The sequence below is a fragment of the Salvelinus sp. IW2-2015 genome, linkage group LG7, assembly GCF_002910315.2.
Source record: "Salvelinus sp. IW2-2015 linkage group LG7, ASM291031v2, whole genome shotgun sequence".
Taxonomy (NCBI): Eukaryota; Metazoa; Chordata; class Actinopteri; order Salmoniformes; family Salmonidae; genus Salvelinus; species Salvelinus sp. IW2-2015.
This window is the reverse complement of record NC_036847.1, coordinates 5,812,040-5,835,334: the sequence shown is the minus strand read 5'-3', so window position 1 is coordinate 5,835,334 and position 23,295 is coordinate 5,812,040. Positions and strand designations below refer to the sequence as shown.

The window sequence follows — 23,295 nt, the reverse complement described above, 5'->3', positions numbered from 1 at the left end:
ACGCATCAGTAGGGATTACGAAGTGTGTATAAGCAATGCCCGCTGCTTGGGATTGTCCATTTGGAAGACCCATTTGAGACCAAGCTTTAACTTCCTGACTGATGTCTTGAGATGTTGCTTCAATATATCCACATCATTTTCCTCCCTCATGATGCCATCTATTTTGTGAAGTGCACCAGTGCCTCCTGCAGCAAAGCACCCCCACAACATGATGCTGTCACTCCCGTGCTTCACGGTTGGGATGGTGTTCTTTGGCTTGCAAGCCTCCCCCTTTTTCCTCCAAACATAACAATAGTCATTATGGCCAAACAATTCTATTTTTGTTTCATCAGACAAGAGGACATTTCTCCAAAAGTACTATCTTTGTCCCAATGTGCAGTTGCAAACCGTAGTCTGGTGGTTTTGGAGCAGTGGCTTCTTCCTTGCTGAGCAGCCTTTTCAGGTTATGTCGATATAGGACTTGTTTTACTGTGGATATAGGTAATTTTGTACCTGTTTCCTCCAGCATCTTCACAAGGTCCTTTGCTGTTGTTCTGGGATTTATTTGCACTTTTCGCACCAAAGTATGTTCATCTCTAGGAGACAGAACGCGTCTCCTTCCTGAGCGGTATGACGGCTACGTGGTCCCATGGTGTTTATACTTGCGTACTATTGTTTGTACAGATGAACGTGGTACCTTCAGGCGTTTGGAAATTGCTCCCAAGGATGAACCAGACTTGTGGAGGTCAACAATTATTTTCTGAAGTCTTGGCTGATTTCTTTTGATTTTCCCATGATGTCAAGCAAGGAGGCACTGAGTTTGAAGGTAGGCCTTGAAATTCATCCACAGGTACACCTCCAATTGACTCAAATTATGTCAATTAGCCTATCAGAAGCTTCTAAAGCCATGACATAATTTTCTAAGTCAACTTAGTGTATGTAAACCTCTGACCGACTGGAATTGTGATACAGTGAATTATAAGTGAAATAATCTGTCTGTAAACAATTGTTGGAAAAATGACTTGTGTCATGCACAAAGTAGATATCTTAACCAACTTGCCAAAACTATAGTTTGTTAACAAGAAGTTTGTGGAGTGGTTTAAAAACGAGTTTTAATGACTCCAACCTAAGTGTATGTAAACTTCCGACTTCAACTGTATATTTAATTGCGCAACAAATGTATTTAGGGTGTCAGACTCATATACTGTATTTCAATGCAAATTCAGGGGCACTACTGAAATATTTTGGAGCACCCTCTGGCACCGGACAGGATCAGGAGCCATCTACCTCCTCAGCCACACAGGCCTCTTCAGAAATTATCTTGGAGCCTCAGGATGAGGAGCCATCCACCTCCTCAGTCACACAGGTGTCTTCACAAATGTTGTCTGAGCCTGAGGATGAGGATGAAGAACCATTTGCTTCTCCCCAGCAGGATTCTTCAGGTGTATTTGTGCGCACGTGTGTATGTGTGTGTGGGTAAACGCACATGTGTCTGTGTGCATCCCCTGCATAACATAAACAAAATAAATAATAATATTTTTTTACTCAGCTGGTCTCGGGAAGAAATTACAAGTCCTCACTGTCCGAGGCCGAGTACAAATGTATCCAGCACAGGCACTTTCTTTGCTGAACCTTCCTTGCGTCACACCAGACCTCGGACAAAGCCTGCATTCTCGTCTCCTCCTCTAGTCTTTCCTGTTGGTGTGTGTTGACCTTCACAAACATTTCATAGAAAGTCCTGCATTCCCGGCACGTTAAAGTGCCATCATCTGCAGTGTTTATTTGCGGAAGGTCCCACGAGACTTCCCGTAGGTGTAGTTCGGATGAGTTTGGGAAGTGAATGAGTGAAATGTGTGTCCTGCATCCGAACATACAGGAACAAGGGGGAAATAGATAGCTACAGCTAACTAGCTAGTGTGGTATTCATCTCACCTTCTACATATTGCGGTGGCGTGGCAACAGGATTTCCCCTAAACCGCAATGCGGGTGAAACCAGCAGTCAGTACTTCTCCCTCCATGCTAGCTAGCACCCATGCTTGGTGGGATTGGCTCCTCAGACTGGCTCGGCTCGACATCGGCTTCGCGGAAGATCCACTTATCTTCGTCTCCGAAGGACTTTGCCAGAACAGTCCCAACTTTATCGCTGTTTAGATACTGGTAGGCTTCTGAGGTTTTTAAGATTTTCCATAGCCTGACCATCACAGCAAGAGAGACAATGATATATGCGTATATTTTGGCTCACTTTATGGACGGCCACAGACTGTTTCATATCAGTATCCCAGCCAGTGATGAGTCCTTCTGGGTGGGGTACTGTTTGTCCGTCTCCTCTCATAAATTGACTTTGGGAATATTTCCACTTTATACTTTGGGGATCCATCCCAGTCATAACTTGTATTAGTAGTATTATTGCAGTTGTTGATTCCGTTAACAAAATGAATGCCGAAATATGCTATTGACAGGGTTTCTAGTGGCGCGCATATGAATTATGATAATGCACGACCGCGGGGGAAGTTGTATCCATAGTTTCCGCCTTGCTCTTCCGTGTTTTAAAAACCTTCGAACATGAGGTGGATAACTGCCAATCTCATCTCCCCATTCCTCCTCCGTGTTCTGTTCCCTCTCAATCCCTTTCATGTCTGTCGAGTGGCTGCATCTCTCTTCCGCTTCCAATGTCACCTTCACCCCATTCATGGCTTCATTAGCACGGCATCACCATAGTAACTGGTACATGAACGAGAAGAGAGGACAGTACCGATAGAGAGGGAGGGAGAGTCATTTGGCGGAGAGAGAAAAGGAGGGAGAGATGGAGTAGAGACGCAGGGGGAGGGATAAGATAAGAAGAGAGGGAGAGATAAGCGGAGGAAAGAGAAAGGGAGGTAGAGATTGGGCAGAGAGGTAGGGTACAGACACAGGTTAAGGAGAGAGGGAGAGATAGGTGGGAGGTCAGAGAGGGGAGGGGGAGTATGTTTGTGTACATTATTTCTGCAAGTTGGATTTGAGTGGAGCTCATCCAGTGTTAGCGATGAAGCTAAGCTAACACTGTTGAAACCTCTGTGTCATTGTAAGTAGAGTTAGCTTGCTAGCTAGGTGTTGTTCATAAAGCAGCCTCACCCAGTACAGAACATCAGTCCAGCCCTCCATGGTGATACACTGGAAAACAGTGAGCATGGCAAACAGGAAGTTGTCAAAGTTGGTGATGCCACCATTGGGGCCGTGCCATCCTTCCCTACACACAGTCCCATTCATCCTGCACTGGCGCCCATGGCCTGACACCGCACACGGAACAGGCTCCTCCTCTGCCAGAATACCTTCAGTGCATATAGAGAAAGGGAGAGAAAGATAAAAGCAGGATGTAAGGCCGGAAAATACCTTAGTAAACAATGATGCATGGCATCAGATGCATGATATCAGAGTGTGTTTGTCATATGAGAATATCAAATACGTCCTGTGGTGTAAAAAGGCACGGGGAAGCACAGAAAAGTGTGGCTTTATGCAGTTTTGCTTACATACTCTTGTTTACGGATACACATTCAATAGGTATAGTGTACATGTATACAGTGTTAACACATAATTCTCATAGCACACTAGCTCATCACAGATACTCTCACACACACACACACACACACACACACACACCCCCGCCATCACACGCCACAGTCCCTAACTCTCTGCTGATGTTGCATATACAGTGCCTTGCAAAATTATTCACCCCCCTTGGCGTTTTTCCTATTTTGTTGCATTACAATCTGTAATTTAAATGGAATTTTATTTGGATTTCATGTAATGGACATACACAAAATAGTCCAAATTGGTGAAGTGAAATTAAAAAAATTACCTGTTTCAGACAAGTGGTGCGTGCATATGTATTCACCCCCTTTGCTACGAAGCCCCTAAATAAGATCATTATGCACCCAATTACCTTCAGAAGTCACATAATTAGTTAAATAAAGTCCACCTGTTTGCAATCTAAGTGTCACATGATCTGTGACATGATCTCAGTATATATACACCTGTTCTGAAAGGCCCCAGAGTCTGTAACACCACAAAGCAAGGGGCACCATGAAGACCAAGGAGCTATCCAAACAGGTCAGGGACAAAGTTGTGGAGAAGTACAGATCAGGGTTGGGTTATAAAAAAATATCAGAAACTTTGAACATCCCACGGAGCACCGTTAAATCCATTATTAAAAAATGGAAAGAATATGGCACCACAACAAACCTGCCAAGAGAGGGCCGCCCACCAAAACTCACAGACCAGGCAAGGAGGGCATTAATCAGAAAGGAAACAAAAAGACCAAAGATAACCCTGAAGGAGCTGTAAAGTATAGGACCACTTTAAGTCGTACACTCCACAGAGATGGGCTTTACGTAAGAGTGGGCAGAAAAATATAAGCAAACATGTTTGGTGTTCACCAAAAGGTATATGGGAGACTCCCCAAACATGTGGAAGAAGGTACTCTGGTCAGATGAGACTAAAATTGAGCGTTTTGGCCATCAAGGGAAAACGCTATGTCTGGCGCAAACCCAACACCTCTCATCACCCCGAGAACACCATTCCCACAGTGAAGCATGGTGGTGGCAGCATCATGCTGTGGGGATGTTTTTCATCAGCAGGGACTGGGAAACTCGGATTACAGCAAGCAGAGATCTGGGTCTACCCTGCCCTGCATTGCACTGCTGCTTCTCAACCACCACAAGGATGTAACCAAACAAGCCAACAAAGAGAGAGAGCGCAATACGTACACACTTACGTCATGCCGCCCATAAGCTCCCCGCTATAAGGCCACCTTATCGTAGACGAGTAACACAGGAGTAATGGAACAACGTCATCTAGCTTCCATGTTTCATACAGATCCCTCTGATTGACTGTAAGCGACATTTATTGTATATTCATTGATATTCAGGGGTAAGTACTAGAATAAGGGTCATGATTGTCAGCAGAGATCGTTGAAATATGGAAACAGAGCTGATTCCAACCTGTGAGCGACTGGAATCTTAGGGTCTGTACAGACAGATAATTCACATTCTTCAAAAACGTATTGAGACTATTGTTTTTTAATGGGGGTCATACATGCACGTACTACAGACGCACAGCAGGGGGGGCGATCGGTAACCTAAGCCTGTCTTTTTTTATGCAGTACTGACATGCATCTAAAGCTGGGAAAAGTTCAAGTAACGGACCGAGACAGGCCGGTTACGGGACGCAGGCCCTTACCGGTGCCCACCAGGTAGCAGGTGGCGTGCATCTTGCCGATGAAGAGTTCGAGGCCGATGATGGCGTAGATGATGATGACGAAGAGGACGAGCAGAGCGATGTGGAGCAGAGGAACCATGGCTTTAATGATGGAGTTCAACCACTACCTGTAAACCTAGAGACATGGAGAGAGAAGGGTCAGACACACACACACACACACACACACACACACACACACACACCAACACACACACACACACACACACACACACAAACACACAAAGATGGAAGCTGGAACAGTGTAAGCTATGAGGACATCCATTTAATATATCCATTGAGTATATTATGAGGAACTCATTCAGTATTTGTTTACGTTATGTCCAGATAGATTTCAGCCTGTATTGGCCTGCTATATGGGTATCAATAAAACTTAAGATTGAGCTTGAACTAGAATCTCGAAACCCAGATCAATTACTACATAATGATGCATCTCTAGAGTCTAAATGTATTAAATGTTCTGGTGCCATGGCGACTCACTGGGTACTCCTGAGACAAGGGGAGGGGGCGGAGCACCCGGAAGCTCGGAGGGCCTTGACGTCGAAGCCTCCCGGTTACCCCCCTGGCCCCCGGCATCACCCTCTTTGGTTATCACCTCCAGAACTACACTGAACAAACCTGCGGAGAGAGGAGGAAAGGGGAGGGGGAGAGAGAGTCACAGAGATCACACACAGAGATACAGATGACATCATCGTAAAATACAGCCCTGAGTCATAAGGCTTTCTGAGCTCTCTGGTGACAGAGCTCTGATTTATCTTAGTGGTCTTTTCTGGGCCATACTGTAGTGTGTGTGTGTGTGTGTGTGTGTGTGTGTGTGGGTGTTGTGTGTGTGTGTGTGTGTGTGTGTGTGTGTGTGTGTGTGTGTGTGTGTGTGTGTGTGTGTGTGTGTGTGTGTGTGTGTGTGTGTGTGTGTGTGTGGATTACTCTATGACTCTGTCTTGGGAGAGCCATTGAATTAAACAGTGATAGTACTCACCCTACTATGACAATGACAAAATCCAGCATGTTCCATCCGTTTCTTACGTAGGAGTTCTGGTGCATGACTAAACCATACGCTATGATCTTCAGAAAGGTCTCTATAGTAAAAATGATTAGGAAGGCATATTCTACTGTTTCCTGTGGGGAGGGAGGGAAAGAGAGGGGGGAGGAGAGAGAGAGAGAGAGAGAGGGCCATTAAACATCAAGGATGTGCATAATAAATACAACAACAAACACTCTTCAAGAAGAAGAAGTCTGATTGGTTCATTGTGCAGTAAGCAGGCAGTAATGGTTGAGCCAACAGGGTTAAACTGTGCCGGGGAGATCATCATTCACCAACACCTGGCCCAGAGCAGGGACTTGATCAATGATGAGGATTCAGTGACAGTGGTGGAGGATAGAATATGCCAGAAACAACAGACAGAGATGTGGGGAAAAGAAAGAAAGTGACAAAACAGGTTGCTAATCCAGTTCGACAGATAAAAGGTCTGTGAAAACAACATTCAATTAATTCATTGGATGATTGATGATCATAATCTCTATTTTTTTCCCATCATGCCTGGTGGTGCAGAGCCACACAGGCAGACGATTAGAAGGTGACAGGACGTGAGCTCTGGATTAGTGCGGCGGGAAGGAATAGCCTGAACAAAGTAGCCTGACTTGTGTAATCCTGAGGAGGAGAGCCTCTGAATTACTCAATTCCTCTACTTGGTCTTCATGTTGTTCACACCTGAGAAAAGTTGTTTTTGGGTCGACACATTGGCATTCTCTTTTTAAAAACCAACCTGCTGTGGTCTGCGAAAGCATTCGATCTCACTTCTAAACAAGCCTGTGGTCAGAATACACCTCTGTATACAAAGAACTGTGGGCACAAAACACACGTATTTCAGATCCAAAAGACAGCACAATGCACCCAGATCCCTACGATGCTGTGACGTGTCAACACTGTCAGCACAGCCTGCAAGCGAAGCAACACTTTTCCCCACCAACAACCCACATCTCAGTGAATTAATCGAAGGATTAATCGAATTAATCGAAGGAGCAACATTCGAAAACTGTCATCTCCCGTTCGTTGCGTAATGCAAATGTTACATTTACATTACATTTAAGTCATTTAGCAGACGCTCTTATCCAGAGCTGTTACCAGGGTAACAGCATGAGTTTGACTTTTAACACCGATCAGAGAGCTTATCCCTGTATCTGGCAGAGATTCCCACATCATTCAAGGCCTCTGCTTTGTGATTCAGCAGCAGGCTTTAAAGAGCCATTAAGCCAGCCAGTCAAACTCAGCCTCTGTTTCTGGCCTCCGTGTTTTGAATCAGTACAGTACAGGACGCAATGCAGCCAGACAGACAGCAGACATTTTCACACGGATTAGCTAATGTAGAGTAATACAGAGATAGAACAGCTTGACCTGTTAGGATGCTAACGGGACAACAACGTAGGGACTGTCTAACGAATGGATATGAAAAGCTGCTTTATAACGAAACAAGCAAGCTTTTGATTTGTGAATGTTTGTTTTTTCGTCACGGCTGACAAGTCAGTGGTGTCCCCCTCCCAGACTGCAAAGAACCTTGGCGTGACCCTGGACAACACCCTGTCGTTCTCTGCAAACATCAAGGCAGTGATTCACTCCTGCAGGTTCATGCTCTACAATATCTGTAAAGTAAGACCCTTACTCAGACAGGAAGCAGCGCCGGTCCTAATCCAGACTCTTGTCATCTCCCATCTAGACTACTGCAACTCTCTGTTGGCTGGCCTCCCTGCCGGTGCCATCAAACCCCTCCAATATATCCAGAACGTCGCAGCCCGCCTGGTGTTCAAGTTCTACCATGTCACCCTGCACACTCCACTGGCTTCCAGTTAAAGCTCGCATCCACTACAAGACCATGGTGCTTGCCTATGGAGCAGCAAGGGGAACTGCCCCTCCCTACCTTCAGGCTATGCTCAAACCTTACACCCCCAACACGAGCACTTCGTTCTGCCACCTCTGCTCTCGTGGCCCTCCCACCCCTACGCGAGGGCAGTTCCCACTCATCCTAGTCCAAGCTCTTCTCTGTCCTAGCACCCCAATGGTGGACTCAGCTTCCCCCTGAAGCTAGGACAACAGAGTCCCTGCCCGTCTTTCCCGAAAACGTCTTCAACCCTACCTCTTCAAAGAGTACCTGAAATGAGAAGCCTAAGTAGTGCTTATAAATAAACGTCAGCCGCCACACATCCAGTACATGAGAATACAACAGACACAGTCTCCAGTAGTCTGATGGCCCAGCATCTCCAAGTGACGACGCTAGCTGCCTCACACTGATAAGAGCCGTGAACGCACACATTTGAACTGCTTGAATGTGTGTCCCCTTCCTCACTCATGTCCCCTTTGTTTGCTTTGGTCTAAAATGGCCCCTTTTTCTGTTCTGTCTACAGCTGACAAAGCAGACCTGCCCACTCCCTCTTTACAGCAATAATCACGTCTGAATGGAAGCACTTAGCCAAGCTCTGATGCTGTGGCAGCCACGGAGGCCATGTCCACCCCCGCTGCTGCCTTTGTGACCTTAAGTCACTGTGTGTGTGTTTGCACGTGTGTGCGCGAGTGCGCAGAAGCTAGGCCTGAAGAGGAGCGATTGCAGCCAAGTGACAATAGAGACAGAATGCGTGTATTCAGTGGAGGGAGGAGAGAAGCAGCAGCTCTCTATTAGACAGCCATTGTGAACAGCCAGCCGACAGATGGAACATCAGCTAATAGAACGTCAGGGAGGGAGTGGAACAGCTAAGAATATGGAACATCCGCTATTAGTGACTAATGGAACACCTGAAGATGGGAACACAAACACAACAGCCAGAACTGGACCTGTAGCTGATAGAGCTGCATCAAACAGAACAGACCCAGTGTGAGAACAGATCCAGTGTGAGAACAGATCCAGTGTGAGAACAGATCCAGTGTGAGAAAAGATCCAGTGTGAGAACAGATCCAGTGTGAGAAAAGATCCAGTGTGAGACCAGATCCAGTGTGAGACCAGATCCAGTGTGAGAACAGATCCAGTGTGAGAACAGTTCCAGTGTGAGAACAGTTCCAGTGTGAGAACAGATCCAGTGTGAGAACAGATCCAGTGTGAGAACAGATCCAGTGTGAGACAGATCCAGTGGTTGAGACCAGATCCAGTTGTGAGACCAGACCAGTGTGAGACCAGATCCAGTGTGAGAACAGTTCCAGTGTGAGAAAAGTTCCAGTGTGAGACCAGATCCAGTGTGAGACCAATCCAGTGTGAGAACAGATCCAGTGTGAGACCAGATCCAGTGTGAGAAACAGATTCCAGTGTGAGAACAGATCCAGTGATGAGACAGATCCAGTGTGAGACCAGATCCAGTGTGGAGAACGATGTCAGTGTGAGAACAGATCCAGTGTGAGACCAGATCCAGTGTGAGAACAGATCCAGTGTGAGAACAGATCCAGTGTGAGAACAGATCCAGTGTGAGAACAGATCTAGTGTGAGAGAGCCAGAGCCAAGTGATGATGAGGGGGTAACAAGAGGTTGAACTCTTCATCCATTGGTAGTGGATGAGCTGTTTCCCCTATACAATGTAAAGCACTTTGAACACTTGGAAAAGTGCTAGCTATGTGTGTGTATATACTGTAAATCCCATCCATCATCAATGGGTAGAGTGGAACAGTATCCTAAAATATGTCAGAAACAGGACCCTAGCAGCCACTGTGACTGACCAAATCACGGGATGAGAGAGACATGAACCAAACCACTGCCAAAGGAATACTTCAATGACTTCTGACTTAAGGACTGGTAGACCATAAGCGTTAAATCCCCACGTTTGGGTCCAACCCCAAACTGAAGTCGTTGATCCAGTCCACTAATCAAAGTCTCTGTAATGCTTTTGAATAGTCTGGGACTGGCCCTCATCAGTCTTAATTCTCAGTAGGCTACGTCCTACTCAGCAAAGAGTAGGTTTTATGGGTTCTCATAGGGAACAATCTACACTGAGTGTACAAAACATTAAGAACACCTGCTCTTTCAATGACACAGACTGACCAGGTGAATCCAGGTGAAAGCTATGATCCCTTARTGAGGTCACCTGTTGAATCCACTTCAATCAGTGTAGATGAAGGGGAGGAGACGGGTTAAAGAAGGATTTCTAAGCCTTGAGACAATTAAGACATGGATTGTGTGTGTGTGCCATTCAGAGGCTGAATGGGCAAGACAACATATTTAAGTGCCTTTGAACAGGGTATCGTAGTAGGTGCCAGGAACATTGGTTTTGTAACAAGAACTGCAACACTTCTGGGTTTTTCACACTCAACAGTTTCCTGTGTGTATCAAGACTGTTCCACCACCCAAAGGACATCCAGCCAACTTGACACAACTGTGGGAGGCATTGGAGTCAACATGGGCCAGCAAGACCTTGCATAGTCCATGCCCCGACGAATTGAGGCTGTTCTGAGGGCAAAAAAAGTGTTTTGTACACTCAGTGTATATGCATTTAAGAATGTTTCATTTTGTCTCAATGTGAACATCATTTTATTTAGTACCTACTGTACAGTAGATGTGAGTGAACATGTAAACATGCAGCACACAAATATATATATATATATATTTTGTTAGTTAGGTTAAATAGTGCCTGTAGTCTTTCTCTGACAGGTGGAGTCCTGAACCCATGGGACATGAAGAAGGAACACAGAGCCGACTCCCTCAGTGAACTCTCTCTGAACCCAAACTGCTCTGCTGCATCCAAATAAACCAATCTAAATTAAACTGAGGACTCAAATAAAACATGCAGTCCTTGTCATACAACATCTGAATGATTGATGCTGGAAACGATTTATTTTCTAAAAGAATCCTGCACAACAAACTAATGAAAAGGGACTGTTAATATACTTTCAATGGAGGAGAACAGAGCCATTGGATAAGTGTGTGTGTCTCTCTACACAATTCCACCAGTGTCCTTTATCTCTGGAGTCTTGTTGGCTATCAGTGCAGGATGTTTGTCTTTTGATATGGAAGGAGAGGGAGCTCTCCTAGCATACAGTCCATAGCCCAGTGACCAGAACAGCAGAATGCCGCTTTCCATCAATAAATGGCTTCCATAAGTGTCATTTCTCAAGGACAAGTGAGAGACTGAGGGAGAGTGAGAAAGTATATGCGTAAGTGTGAGAAAGAGACATAGGAAGAGTGAAGACAGACCGATAGTGAGAGAAAAAAAGAGTGAATGCGAGATGGAGGAGAGAGAGAAAGACTGGAGGAAGAAGAGCAGCAGTGTGAGACAGTGTGCTCCTCTGTAATCCTGTCTGTCACCCACCCACCCCCAGGCCTGAGCTGCTCAGATCACTCACCATGGGCCAGCCATGTACTCAGAATAATCTACCATCCCATCAAATATATCAATCACTCAACATGGCAAAATGGTGTTGACAGATTTAAACACCCAGACTGATGCCTGTCTGTCTGCAGATGGAAAGAGGTGGAGCCCACTACTGGGTAATCCTGGAAAAGTATTGGGGTTGGGGTCAGTTGAGTTTTCAATTCAATCAATCCATTAAGTGAATTGTTTGAAATGAAAGCTGAATTGACCCCAATCCGGACAGGTAGTCAAAGTATCTGAGGTATCCTCTTTTGAACTTTGGGTGTATGGGCTGGAGGCAGGCAGGGAGAGAGAGAGATAACACTGACACTGTATATGAATATGGGACACCAACTACATGGGTGGGCCAATCAAATTGATTCAGCTTAACTGAACATAGGGAGATACTGTGTTTAGTGTAATCAGCTGTGTGTACTGCGCAGCCTACAGGGTACCTATCACTGGGGGGGGGGGGCAGGTCACTGTGTTTCCTGCTCAGTCTGACTCTCTATTTCTCTCTCTCGCTCTCTCTCTCTCCCTTTCTCTGTGTTTCTGTGTGTTTGGGATCGATCATTTTGCAGGGTTGGGTGGACAGCGTCACGCATTACCTGCTAGATGGATCAGCTGGGAGCAGTGGTAGAGTGGTTGGCATACCAGAGCGGGTTTGTGCCATGCCATCTGAGCGTCTGACGCTGATCAGAGTGGACAGACCCAATGCCATTTGGATGAGCACAAACCACAACAACCTCCACCTTGGATCACATGGTACCTCCCGAATTGTCGGTGCATGATGACAACGTGACGTTAGTAGCAGAGACAGTAACTATTAGATCAAGTAGCCAATGGGCTTCTGGTGATGATAGCATCTCATTTATGGGTCATTGTGGACATTTGCTTTGAGGATGATGAATGATGAGATAAAGATAAAGTGTGTGTGTGTGCAGTGGCGGTTCTAGCTTGTATGGCTCCCTGGGCGAACCCCCCCTTCAGCGCCCCCCAAACAAAACAAAAAAAACACCATTCTGCACTAACTGTAATTTTTATTCAGATATTCGGAACAACACAAATAAATAATCATAACATTTAAAACTATATGAATATAAAAATATATACAAAAATAAGACTTATAAATATCAAGAAGAAGTAACAAAGACAAATAGAAACAAACTGTAGTATGTAAATACAAATAAAAAAGAGAATTTAATTATTACCCTATTGCTAACAAAAACACACAAATAAAACTAAAATTACACAATTCCTATATCACACAAATACACAAATAGAATAACACACTTATAAAGAAGAGAACCTGATTATTACACTCTTGCACTTCAAACAAGAAACACACAAACTAAATTGCACAACTGCCATCTAAACCCTGACCTTCCTTGCCTTTCTTGACTCAAAGTCATCAATTGCATCATCATAAGAAATCTGCCCAGCAATTGCATGGTTAATACTGATGTCAGCAAGGCCACTAGGGCGTTCCTGTGACATGGTGGATGTCAGGTAGGATTTGATGAGCTTCAGCTTTGAAAAGATCCTCTCTGCTTCAGCTACGGTCACTGGAAGAGTAAGACAAATTCTGAGAGCAGTCCACAAATTTGGATACATTTCTGAGAGCTCCCTTTCGTGTACAAATATCAGCAGCTCAAGCAGGGTCATGGTCTTCGATGGCAAGTCAGGCAAGTTCTTCAGTTCCTGTGCAAGATCTCTGCCATCCAAGTCTGAGTGTTCTTTATATTGCAGTGTCATACTAAGGGCCTCACATTGTTCCGTCAGCTCCTCATTTGAGAGACGTTGGAAGGTTGACAGCACTCCAAACTTCTCTCCCACATTTTCCAATGTGGAAAATCTTTCCTGAAGGGCCGAGGTTGCAGCATCAACGACGACATCGAAAAATGTGGACTTTGTGGACCTCAGCCTTTTTTGTTGTAGAACGGCCTCTACATTCATACCCTCGCAAATATCCTTGGCTGACGTTTTGTGTAGTCATAAAGCCTGTTGCCCTGTAGTTGCTGAGACCTCTCTCTGTCTTTCTGAGAAGACTGACTGCAACATCCACATGCGTACTGGGAGACTGCATTAGCTTGCTCACATGTTGGATCTGGCTCAAGATGTCATACCACACCACTGTACAGATGCTGAAGCGGTATGATCCCACCTCCTCTGACAAGGACTGGGCCTCAATCTTTTTCACATGGTTTTTCACTTTGGTTTGATCCCTCACCTCAATCAGTGCCTCTCTCACCGCTGCTGCCTGATACATCAGTGGCTCGACACTCTTAACTTTAATCTCCCACCTCGTCTCAGTCCACATCTCTAAAGTGATGTCCACATGTTTTGAAGGTAGATGGCTCCTCATCCTGTCCAGTGCCAGAGGGTGCTCCAGAATATTTCAGTAGTGCCCCTGAATTTGCATTGAAATACAGTATATGAGTCTGACACCCTAAATACATTTGTTGGACAATTAAATATACAGTTGTAGTCGGAAGTTTACGTACACTTAGGTTGGAGTCATTAAAACTCGTTTTTCAATCATTCCACAAATTTCTTGTTAACAAACTATAGTTTTGGCAAGTCGGTTGGGACATTTGTGCATGACACCAGTAATTTTTCCAACAATTGTTTGCAGACAGATTATTTCACTTATAATTCACTGTATCACAATTCCAGTCGGTCAGAGGTTTACATACACTAAGTTGACTATCCCTTTAAACAGCTTGGAAAATTCCAGAAAATTATGTCATGGCTTTAGAAGCTTCTGATAGGCTAATTGACATCATTTGAGTCAATTGGAGGTGTACCTGTGGATGAATTTCAAGGCCTACCTTCAAACTCAGTGCCTCTTTGCTTGACATCATGGGGAAATCAAAAGAAATCAGCCAAGACTTCAGAAAAAAATTGTATAAACACCATGGGACCACGCAGCCGTCATACCGCTCAGGAAGGAGACGCGTTCTGTCTCCTAGAGATGAACGTACTTTGGTGCGAAAAGTGCAAATCAATCCCAGAACAACAGCAAAGGACCTTGTGAAGATGCTGGAGGAAACAGGTACAAAAGTATCTGTATCCAAAGTAAAACGAGGCTTATATCGACATAACCTGAAAGGTCGCTCAGCAAGGAAGAAGCCACTGCTCCAAAACCGCCGTACAAAAGCCAGACTACGATTTGCAACTGCACATGGTGACAAAGATCGTACTTTTTGGAGAAATGTCCTCTGGTCTGATAAAACAAGAATAGAACTGTTTGCCCATAATGACCATCGTTGTGTTTGGAGGAAAAAGGGGGAAGAAGTCGAAGAACACCATCCCAACCATGAAGCACGGGGGCGGCAGCATGATGTTGTGGGGGTGCTTTGCTGCAGGAGGGACTGGTGCACTTCACAAAATAGATGGAATCATGAGGCAGGAAAATTATGTGAATGTATTGAAGCAACATCTCAAGTCATCAGTCAGGAAGTTAAAGCTTGGTCGCAAATGGGTCTTCCAAATGGACAATGACCCCAAGCATACTTCCAAAGTTGTGGCAAAATAGCTTAAGGACAACAAAGTCAAGGTATTGGAGTGGCCATCACAAAGCCCTGACCTCAATCCCATAGAAAAGTTGTGGGCAGAACTGAAAAAGCATGTGTGAGCAAGGAGGCCTACAAACCTGACTCGGTTACACCAGCTCTGTCAGGAGGAATGGGCCAAAATTCACCCAACTTATTGTGGGAAGCTTGCGGAAGGCTACCCAAAACGTTTGACCCAAGTTAAACAATTTAAGGGCAATGCTACCAAATATTAATTGAGTGTATGTAAACTTCTGACCGACTGGGAATGTGATGAAAGAAATAAAACATGAAATAAATAATTCTCTCTACTATTATTCTGACATTTCACATTCTTAAAATAAAGTGGTGATCCTAACTGACCTAAGAATCAAATCAAATCAAATGTATTTATATAGCACTTCTTACATCAGCTGATATCTCAAAGTGCTGTACAGAAACCCAGCCTAAAACCCCAAACAGCAAGCAATGCAGGTGTAGAAGCACGGTGGCTAGGAAAAACTCCCTAGAAAGGCCAAGATAGGGAATTTTTACTTGGATTAAATGTCAGGGATTGTGAAAAATGTAAACTTCCGACTTCAACTGTACATGTCATTATGCACAGTTTATCAAACTTTCAGAATAGGAAACAAATAAATCACACAACCTCTTTGGCTAATTCTAGTTATAAGACACCCCAAAAGACTCAATATATCACAAAAGATACAAAATATCAGCATAATATAGAGGTCATTTAAGTTAGCCTACAGCATTGGAAATTCCCCTTACTGAGCTCAGGACCTAGTCAATGCAATCACAGAAAACCTTTATGATGTCACCTCAATGAAAGTTAACCAAATCAATAATGTGCTAGTTTTGCTGCAGGCTACACACATTATCATGATGATTCTGTGTGAAATTATATCCAATGTTATGTAAGCTATTTGGACAGAAAACGGAACATTGTCGCCCTATGTGTAATAGCTGTCAGGAGGTCTATGTGTAGCTGGTGTATAGGAGTCAGGCGCAGGACAGCAGATAAGAGTAAATAAACGTATTTTACTCAACATATAATAAATGTAATACAAAAACAGAGCCCACAATAACGGACCTACCTACATAGAAACAATCACTCACAAACAAACATGGGGGAACAGAGGGTTAAATACTGAACAGGTAATTGGGGGATTGAAACCAGGTGTGTAAGACAAAGACAAAACAAATGGAAAATTAAAAGTGGATTGGCGATGGCTAGAAGGCCGGTGACGTCGACCGCCGAACGCCGCCCGAACAAGGAGAGGGACCGACTTCGGCGGAAGTCGTGACAATAGCATAGCAAGCAACAAAAGCAATATAGGCTAGTATAATAATTATGTTTGTTAGCCTATTTCATTACATGCATAGTATTATACTCATAAAGAGATTACATAGCTGCTTACCTTTATCTTTTGCACGTTTCTCCTCTTCTTCTTTCCTATTTTTCCTAAACTGGTGGCTTAGACCTTTCTTATCCATTTGTGTTGATTTGGCACTCGAGCATCAATACATTACCCATCCCCCAACACTGTCAACCAAGACTCAAGACTAAACCAATTCACCTTGGTGTTGTGTAGACTGGTTTTATATTATTCTTAACGATTTCGCACAAACCAGAAAAAAAAGCAACAATATGTCTGTGAAACTATATATTCACAGTATTATGAATGAATTGTGGTTTATTTGGTAGCATTTCGTAGTGTGACTGATTTTACTAATTGCATTAGTACTGTACAAAGTTAGAGGTGCGCTATTTGATAGATTCCCCCGCTCCCCCTACCTCGGGCTTCCAGTGGGGAGACTTGAGGTCAACCAACCCCCGCCCCACTCCCAGGTACTTCTGAGTGGGAGCACTTCCCAGGCAGTAGCCTGCCTAGCTCACAAACTAGAATCAGGGCGCCCACTCCGACAAGGTTAATTGACCCACAGTCCCACACGGTGACATGATATCATTGACGTGACGTCCAAATGAGCGATAGAAAACCGATCGCGCAAATGTCACCATTCAGAATATTTTTGTGCGGGCGCCCCATGCCGCCCCCAGCAAGATGCCGTCCTGGGCGGCTGCCCATGTCGCCCATACCTAAATCCTCCACTGTGTGTGTGCGCGTGTGCGTGTGTGTGTGTGCGTGCGTGCATGCATGCTACTGTAAGTAACCCTGAGGCCCTGATGTAGTCCAGTAGCAGGCTGCGGGGGTAATCAGGCCTTATTAGCTCTGCACTGATTGAACTGATGAGATGAATAAGAGCCAGAATGGTGGACAGTGTGCTGCAGACTACAGCAGAACACAGAAGGAAGAGAGAGCGACTGCTGAACAGAGGAGCCCCACATCTCCACCATTAGCACCACTCCAATAGCCATTTACCTCCTACTTGCTATAAAAACAGCAATCCAAAACCTCAATACAGGCAGATATGACAGTGAACCACAGTTACAACACTCCCTCGTGGAATGTTCTATGGAAGCGCAGACAATAAGCAAAGGACCTCCTCTGAAAAGAAGTTTCAGGTTTTCTGTCACCTCACCTCCCACGCAGACCTATTGTTATTTGTCAACAACGACAACAGGCGTTAGATACAAATCTGACTCTGCTCTCCTCCGCCCCCATTGGCTAAGTACTCTGCACAGTAAATATCTGAACCTATTCTCTACCAGCTACAAAACTGTACTGCCCTATGGAGGGTGGGAGAGAGGGGGAGAGTGCTGTGGGACTAGCTGTGGAGGTGAGCGACCCTGAGGTCAGTACTGCTGATCCACGGGCACATCTCCAAATGCAGCAACAGCATGGAAATCAGACATCCTCATGGTCCATCCTTAAGGCAGACGGACATCTCCACAACTGTCACTTGTGAGGGTGCTAGCGTTAAACAAAGACTGTGTGTCTATTAACGCTGACTCTTCCAACACTATACATGTCAGCACCCAGAGCTAGTGAATTCACCGCAACCCTAAACAAAGAGTTGTAGTCAGTACTAGTCCTCAAAAATAAGGATCTAAAATCAAAAGCATTGTATTTGGTACAAATCACCCCTTAGGTACAGGACCTCAGCTGAATATGGTAATGAATAATGTGGCTGTTGAGCAAGTACTACCCCTACAAGAAAACACACATGTCCAATAGCTGTTTTCACATGCTGAGCTTACATTTCACATGTGAAACAATATTACTACATTTAGAGTTTGCATGTTAACACCACCTTTTCACATGTGAGGAGAACGTTTTCACCTCATGTGAATTGCCGTTTCACATGAGAAATGTGTAGTTTCACATGTTAAAAAAACGTTCACATGTGAAAATCATATTTGCCGTTTCACATGTGGATCACTTTCACATGTGGAATTGCAAGATCACATGTGAAAATTAATCAAATGTGAAAAGAAATCTAATTTGCAGGTCCACATGTAAGAAAACTCCACATTTACTCCAATGTTTGTAAACAAAGTAAATGTATAGCCTAAAAACATGGTTAAAACTCTAATTTAGATATCAAGGATGGTCAGTCCTCGCATCCATAGCCCCATCCCTCAGCTTTAACCGCAACTTTGGCGGGGAGAAAGCTTTGTTCATGCTTCTATTAAGGATTGCTGCTTTAAACACCTTTAATAGAGTACCTGGATGGGAGACCAGATGTAGCTGGAAGTGGTGAAAATCATAATGTGAAAAAAATGACTATGTTTTCATGCTGGAAAAACACGTGAAAAATGAACCTGTGAAACTTCACACCTGTGTCCAAAAACCAAGTGTCTGACTTGTGTTTAATTAATTTAATTGTACGGGTAAACTTCTTGGTGTTTTATTAGATTGTAAACTGTCATGGTCAAAGCACATTGATTATATTATTGTAACCATGGGGAGAGGTTTGCCTGTGATAAAGAGATGCTCTGCTTTTTAACATCAGATGCAACCAAACTAGTCCTGCAAGCTCTGGTTTTGTCACATCTTGACTATTGTCCAGATGTATGGTCAGGTCTTGCAAAAAATGACCTAGAAAAGCTGCAGCTGGCCCGGAACAGAGTAGCACGTATGGCCAATGTCAATACCATACATGTCAGTCTCACCTAGAGATTGACAGCATCACTGTTTTGAAAGAAGTATTGACGTGCTGAAAGTACTGAATTGTCTGTTCAGCCAGTTAACACTGGGTGGCTACTTTGAAGAATCTAAAATCTAAAATATATATATATTTATTTTGTATTTATTTATTTATTTATTTTTTATCCCCTTTTCTCCCCAATTTTTCGTGGTATCCAATCGCTAGTAATTACTATCTTGTCTCATCGCTACAACTCCCGTACGGGCTCGGGAGAGACGAAGGTCGAAAGCCACGCGTCCTCCGAAGCACAACCCAACCAAGCCGCACTGCTTCTTAACACAGCGCGCCTCCAACCCGGAAGCCAGCCGCACCAATGTGTCGGAGGAAACACCGTGCACCTGGCCCTTGCGTTAGCGCGCACTGCGCCCGGCCCGCCACAGGAGTCGCTGGAGCGCGATGAGACAAGGATATCCCTACCGGCCAAACCCTCCCTAACCCAGACAATGCTAGGCCAATTGTGCGTCGCCCCACGGACCTCCCGGTCGCGGCCGGCTGCGACAGAGCCTGGGCGCGAAACCCAGAGACTCTGGTAGACCACTGCGCCACCCGGGAGGCCAAATCTAAAATATATTTTGATTTGTTTAACACTTTTTTGGTTACTACATGATTCCATGTGTTATTTCATAGTTTTGAGGTCTTCACTATTATTCTACAATGTAGAAAATAGTAAAAATAAAGAAAAACCCTTGAATGAGTAGATTGGTACTGTATATATTTACTATAATAATAATAATATAATAATAACATCATAAAGCTAAGGATTCTAGCAGAGCCCTGAGATGAGAACCAGTATTATGGCTGAACACTGTCCACCTCAGATCTGGGTGATTGGGGTTGTATTAATTAACAAGGCTATTCCATCCAGTCATCCAAATGGGTCAAGACTAATGCAATCATTTGTTCACTCTGATTCATTTCATTATTAAAGTGCATAGTGAAAAGGAGAAACCAGATATATACTAAACATTTAATAAACTAAACATAAAATATGAAACTTAGTTATTGTGAACACTGTGATCCTTCATAGTGAATACACGCTTGGTTATACCATTCTAACAACGGGTGGTCTAATCCTGAAGCTGATTGGTTAAAACCGCATTCCAGCTGGTCTCTATTCCTAGACATTATCTCACATTTTCTTTTAGACTAACATTTAGTTTTCAACAGTGGAGATTTGTGTATACCTTGCTGTCTGTCTCTCCGACATTGCAACATTGTTTCAATATTCAAATTTCGATCTCCTGCTGTCCATAGTAATGAACGTGTCGGGAGTCGGGACGAGACAGACAGGCAGCAGCGTTTCTCAGCCAGTCAAATGAATGAATCATGAATCAGTTGTCACCATTTTTATGGATATATACAAAATATATACAAAAAGGTCAAACGAAACGTAGCTAATTTGCAGTCTTTCCAGCTTCAGTTTGAAGTGATGTGTTAGCTGTGTTGTTGGCTAGCTCCTCTGAATAACAGTGTCCTGACGAGTGAGCATATTTTCAATGCCAGGCGAAATCGTGCCTCATTTAGCTCATTGTTATGGATGTGTCCAAATAAATGTCACTAGAAAACAGCTTAAACAAATGCAAATGCAGCTACTTTGCTGTTATTCTGGCTGCACTTTTTGACGTGACTGTAAGTTAGCTGTAGTTGGCTAGCTAGCAAGCAAGGGATAACATTTCCAGCCAGTATGGCAATGGAACATTTACACCACGAACGATCTTGTCCATAGACACAGGAAACAAAAAGACTGAACGACTGGGTCCATAGACACAGAACAAAAAGACTGAACGACTGGGTCCATAGACACAGAACAAAAAGACTGAACGACTAGGTCATGTCTCTAGCAACGCTAGATTTGTGTCAGGACTATATATTGTGGAAGGACAAAATAGTATGAATAAATTAATACAAATAATGTTTTTAATGGAAATATGTCAATTATTATTAGAATATCTTGGTAACCCGTTGTATAACGAATTACCAAAATCTCAGGCCTAACAACAACCGTGCCAATATATCCTCCAAACACCGACTTCTCAGGCATTATCACTTAAATGATTACTAATAATTGATTATATTATATAATGAAAGAGATGGTGGTGATGTCACACGTCTAATAATACATGGATCGGTTATGTCATATCTAATTGGCTCAGCATAATGAGAAAGACATGCTGATTGGTCAGTCAGGGAGGTTGGAGAACAGGAAGAGACAGGAGTGGGTCAGAGTTAAAGTGATGTGAAGTACAGTCACTGAGGGTTAACCAAGGCGTGTGTGTGTGAGAGAGAGAGACAGAGAGAGAGATCCATAAGAATTTGCTGGTCCTTTATCAATATAAAAACACTTATGTTTGATAGTGCACAAGCTTTGCTCCACAAACTCTTCCCAACCATCATCATCATATCCTCACAGGTTTTACAATTAATCCCATATGATTTCCTCTTGTTTCTATTTTAAGTGCTGGATTAATGGATCAAATTAACTTAAACAATATTTGATGTTGGCCTAGCACCAGCAGCCTTTGAATAGCCACAATGTCTCTCTAACATGTTCACTAACACTAACATGTACACACATCCAGTATGCATTGAGAAACAGATTAACATACATTGGTATACAAACATGCATTCACACACACACACACACACACACACACACACACCTGTCTCTTATACACATCTAGATGTGTATAAGAGACAGCTGTATATATTACTATAATAATAATAATAATAATAATAACATCATAAAGCTAAGGATTCTAGCAGAGCCCTGAGATGAGAACCAGTATTATGGCTGAACACTGTCCACCTCAGATCTGGGTGATTGGGGTTGTATTAATTAACAAGGCTATTCCATCCAGTCATCCAAATGGGTCAAGACTAATGCAATCATTTGTTCACTCTGATTCATTTCATTTATTAAAGTGCATAGTGAAAGGAGAAACCAGATATATACTAAACATTTAATAAACTAAACATAAAATATGAAACTTAGTTATTGTGAACACTGTGATCCTTCATAGTGAATAACACGCTTGGTTATACCATCTTAAACAACGGGTGGGTCTAATCCTGAATGCTGATTGGTTAAAACCGCATTCCAGCTGGTCTCTATTCCTAGACATTATCTCACATTTCTTTTAGACTAACATTTAGTTTTCAACAGTGGAGATTTGTGTATACCTTGCTGTCTGTCTCTCCGACATTTGCAACATTGTTTCAATATTCAAATTCGATCTCCTGCTGTCCCATAGTAATGAACGTGTCGGGAGTCGGGACCCGAGACAGACAGGCAGGAGCGTTTCTCAGCCAGTCAAATGAATGAATCATGAATCAGTTGTCACCATTTTTATGGATATATACAAATATTATACAAAAAGGTCAAACGAAACGTAGCTAATTTGCAGTCTTTCCAGCTTCAGTTTGAAGTGATTGTTGTTAGCTGTGTTGTTGGCTAGCTCCTCTGAATAACAGTGTCCTGACGAGTGAGCATATTTTCAATGCCAGGCGAAATCGTGCCTCATTAGCTCATTGTTATGGATGTGTCCAAATAAATGTCACTAGAAAACAGCTTAAACAAATGCAAATGCAGCTACTTTGCTGTTATTCTGGCTGCACTTTTTGACGTGACTGTAAGTTAGCTGTAGTTGGCTAGCTAGCAAGCAAGGGATAACATTTCAGCCAGTATGGCAATGGAACATTTACAACGAACGACTGGGTCCATAGACACAGAACAAAAGCTGAACGACTGGGTCCAAAGACACAGAACAAAAAGACTGAACGACTGGGTCCATAGAGACAGAACAAAAAAAAGACTGAACGACTGGGTCCATAGACACAGAACAAAAAGACTGAACGACTAGGTCATGTCTCTAGCAACGCTAGATTTGTGTCAGGACTATATATTGTGGAAGGACAAATAGTATGAATAAATTAATACAAATAATGTTTTTAATGGAAATATGTCAATTATTATTAGAATATCTTGGTAACCCGTTGTATAACGAATTACCAAAATCTCAGGCCTAACAACAACCGTGCCAATATATCCTCCAAAACACCGCGACTTTCTCACATTTATCACCTA

The 23,295-nt window shown here is 43.5% G+C and overlaps 1 protein-coding gene across 1 annotated transcript in view; it reads right to left on the bottom strand.

The window, feature by feature from the left end:
* The window catches only part of LOC111966893 (voltage-dependent L-type calcium channel subunit alpha-1D-like), a 123,598-nt gene that overhangs the window by 52,260 nt on the left and 48,043 nt on the right, over positions 1 to 23,295 (bottom strand). Inside the window, 4 exon segments of the mRNA XM_070444620.1 lie at positions 3,091 to 3,287; positions 5,194 to 5,335; positions 5,717 to 5,837; positions 6,206 to 6,345. Of these exon segments, the coding sequence (XP_070300721.1) occupies positions 3,091 to 3,287; positions 5,194 to 5,335; positions 5,717 to 5,837; positions 6,206 to 6,345 (600 nt within the window).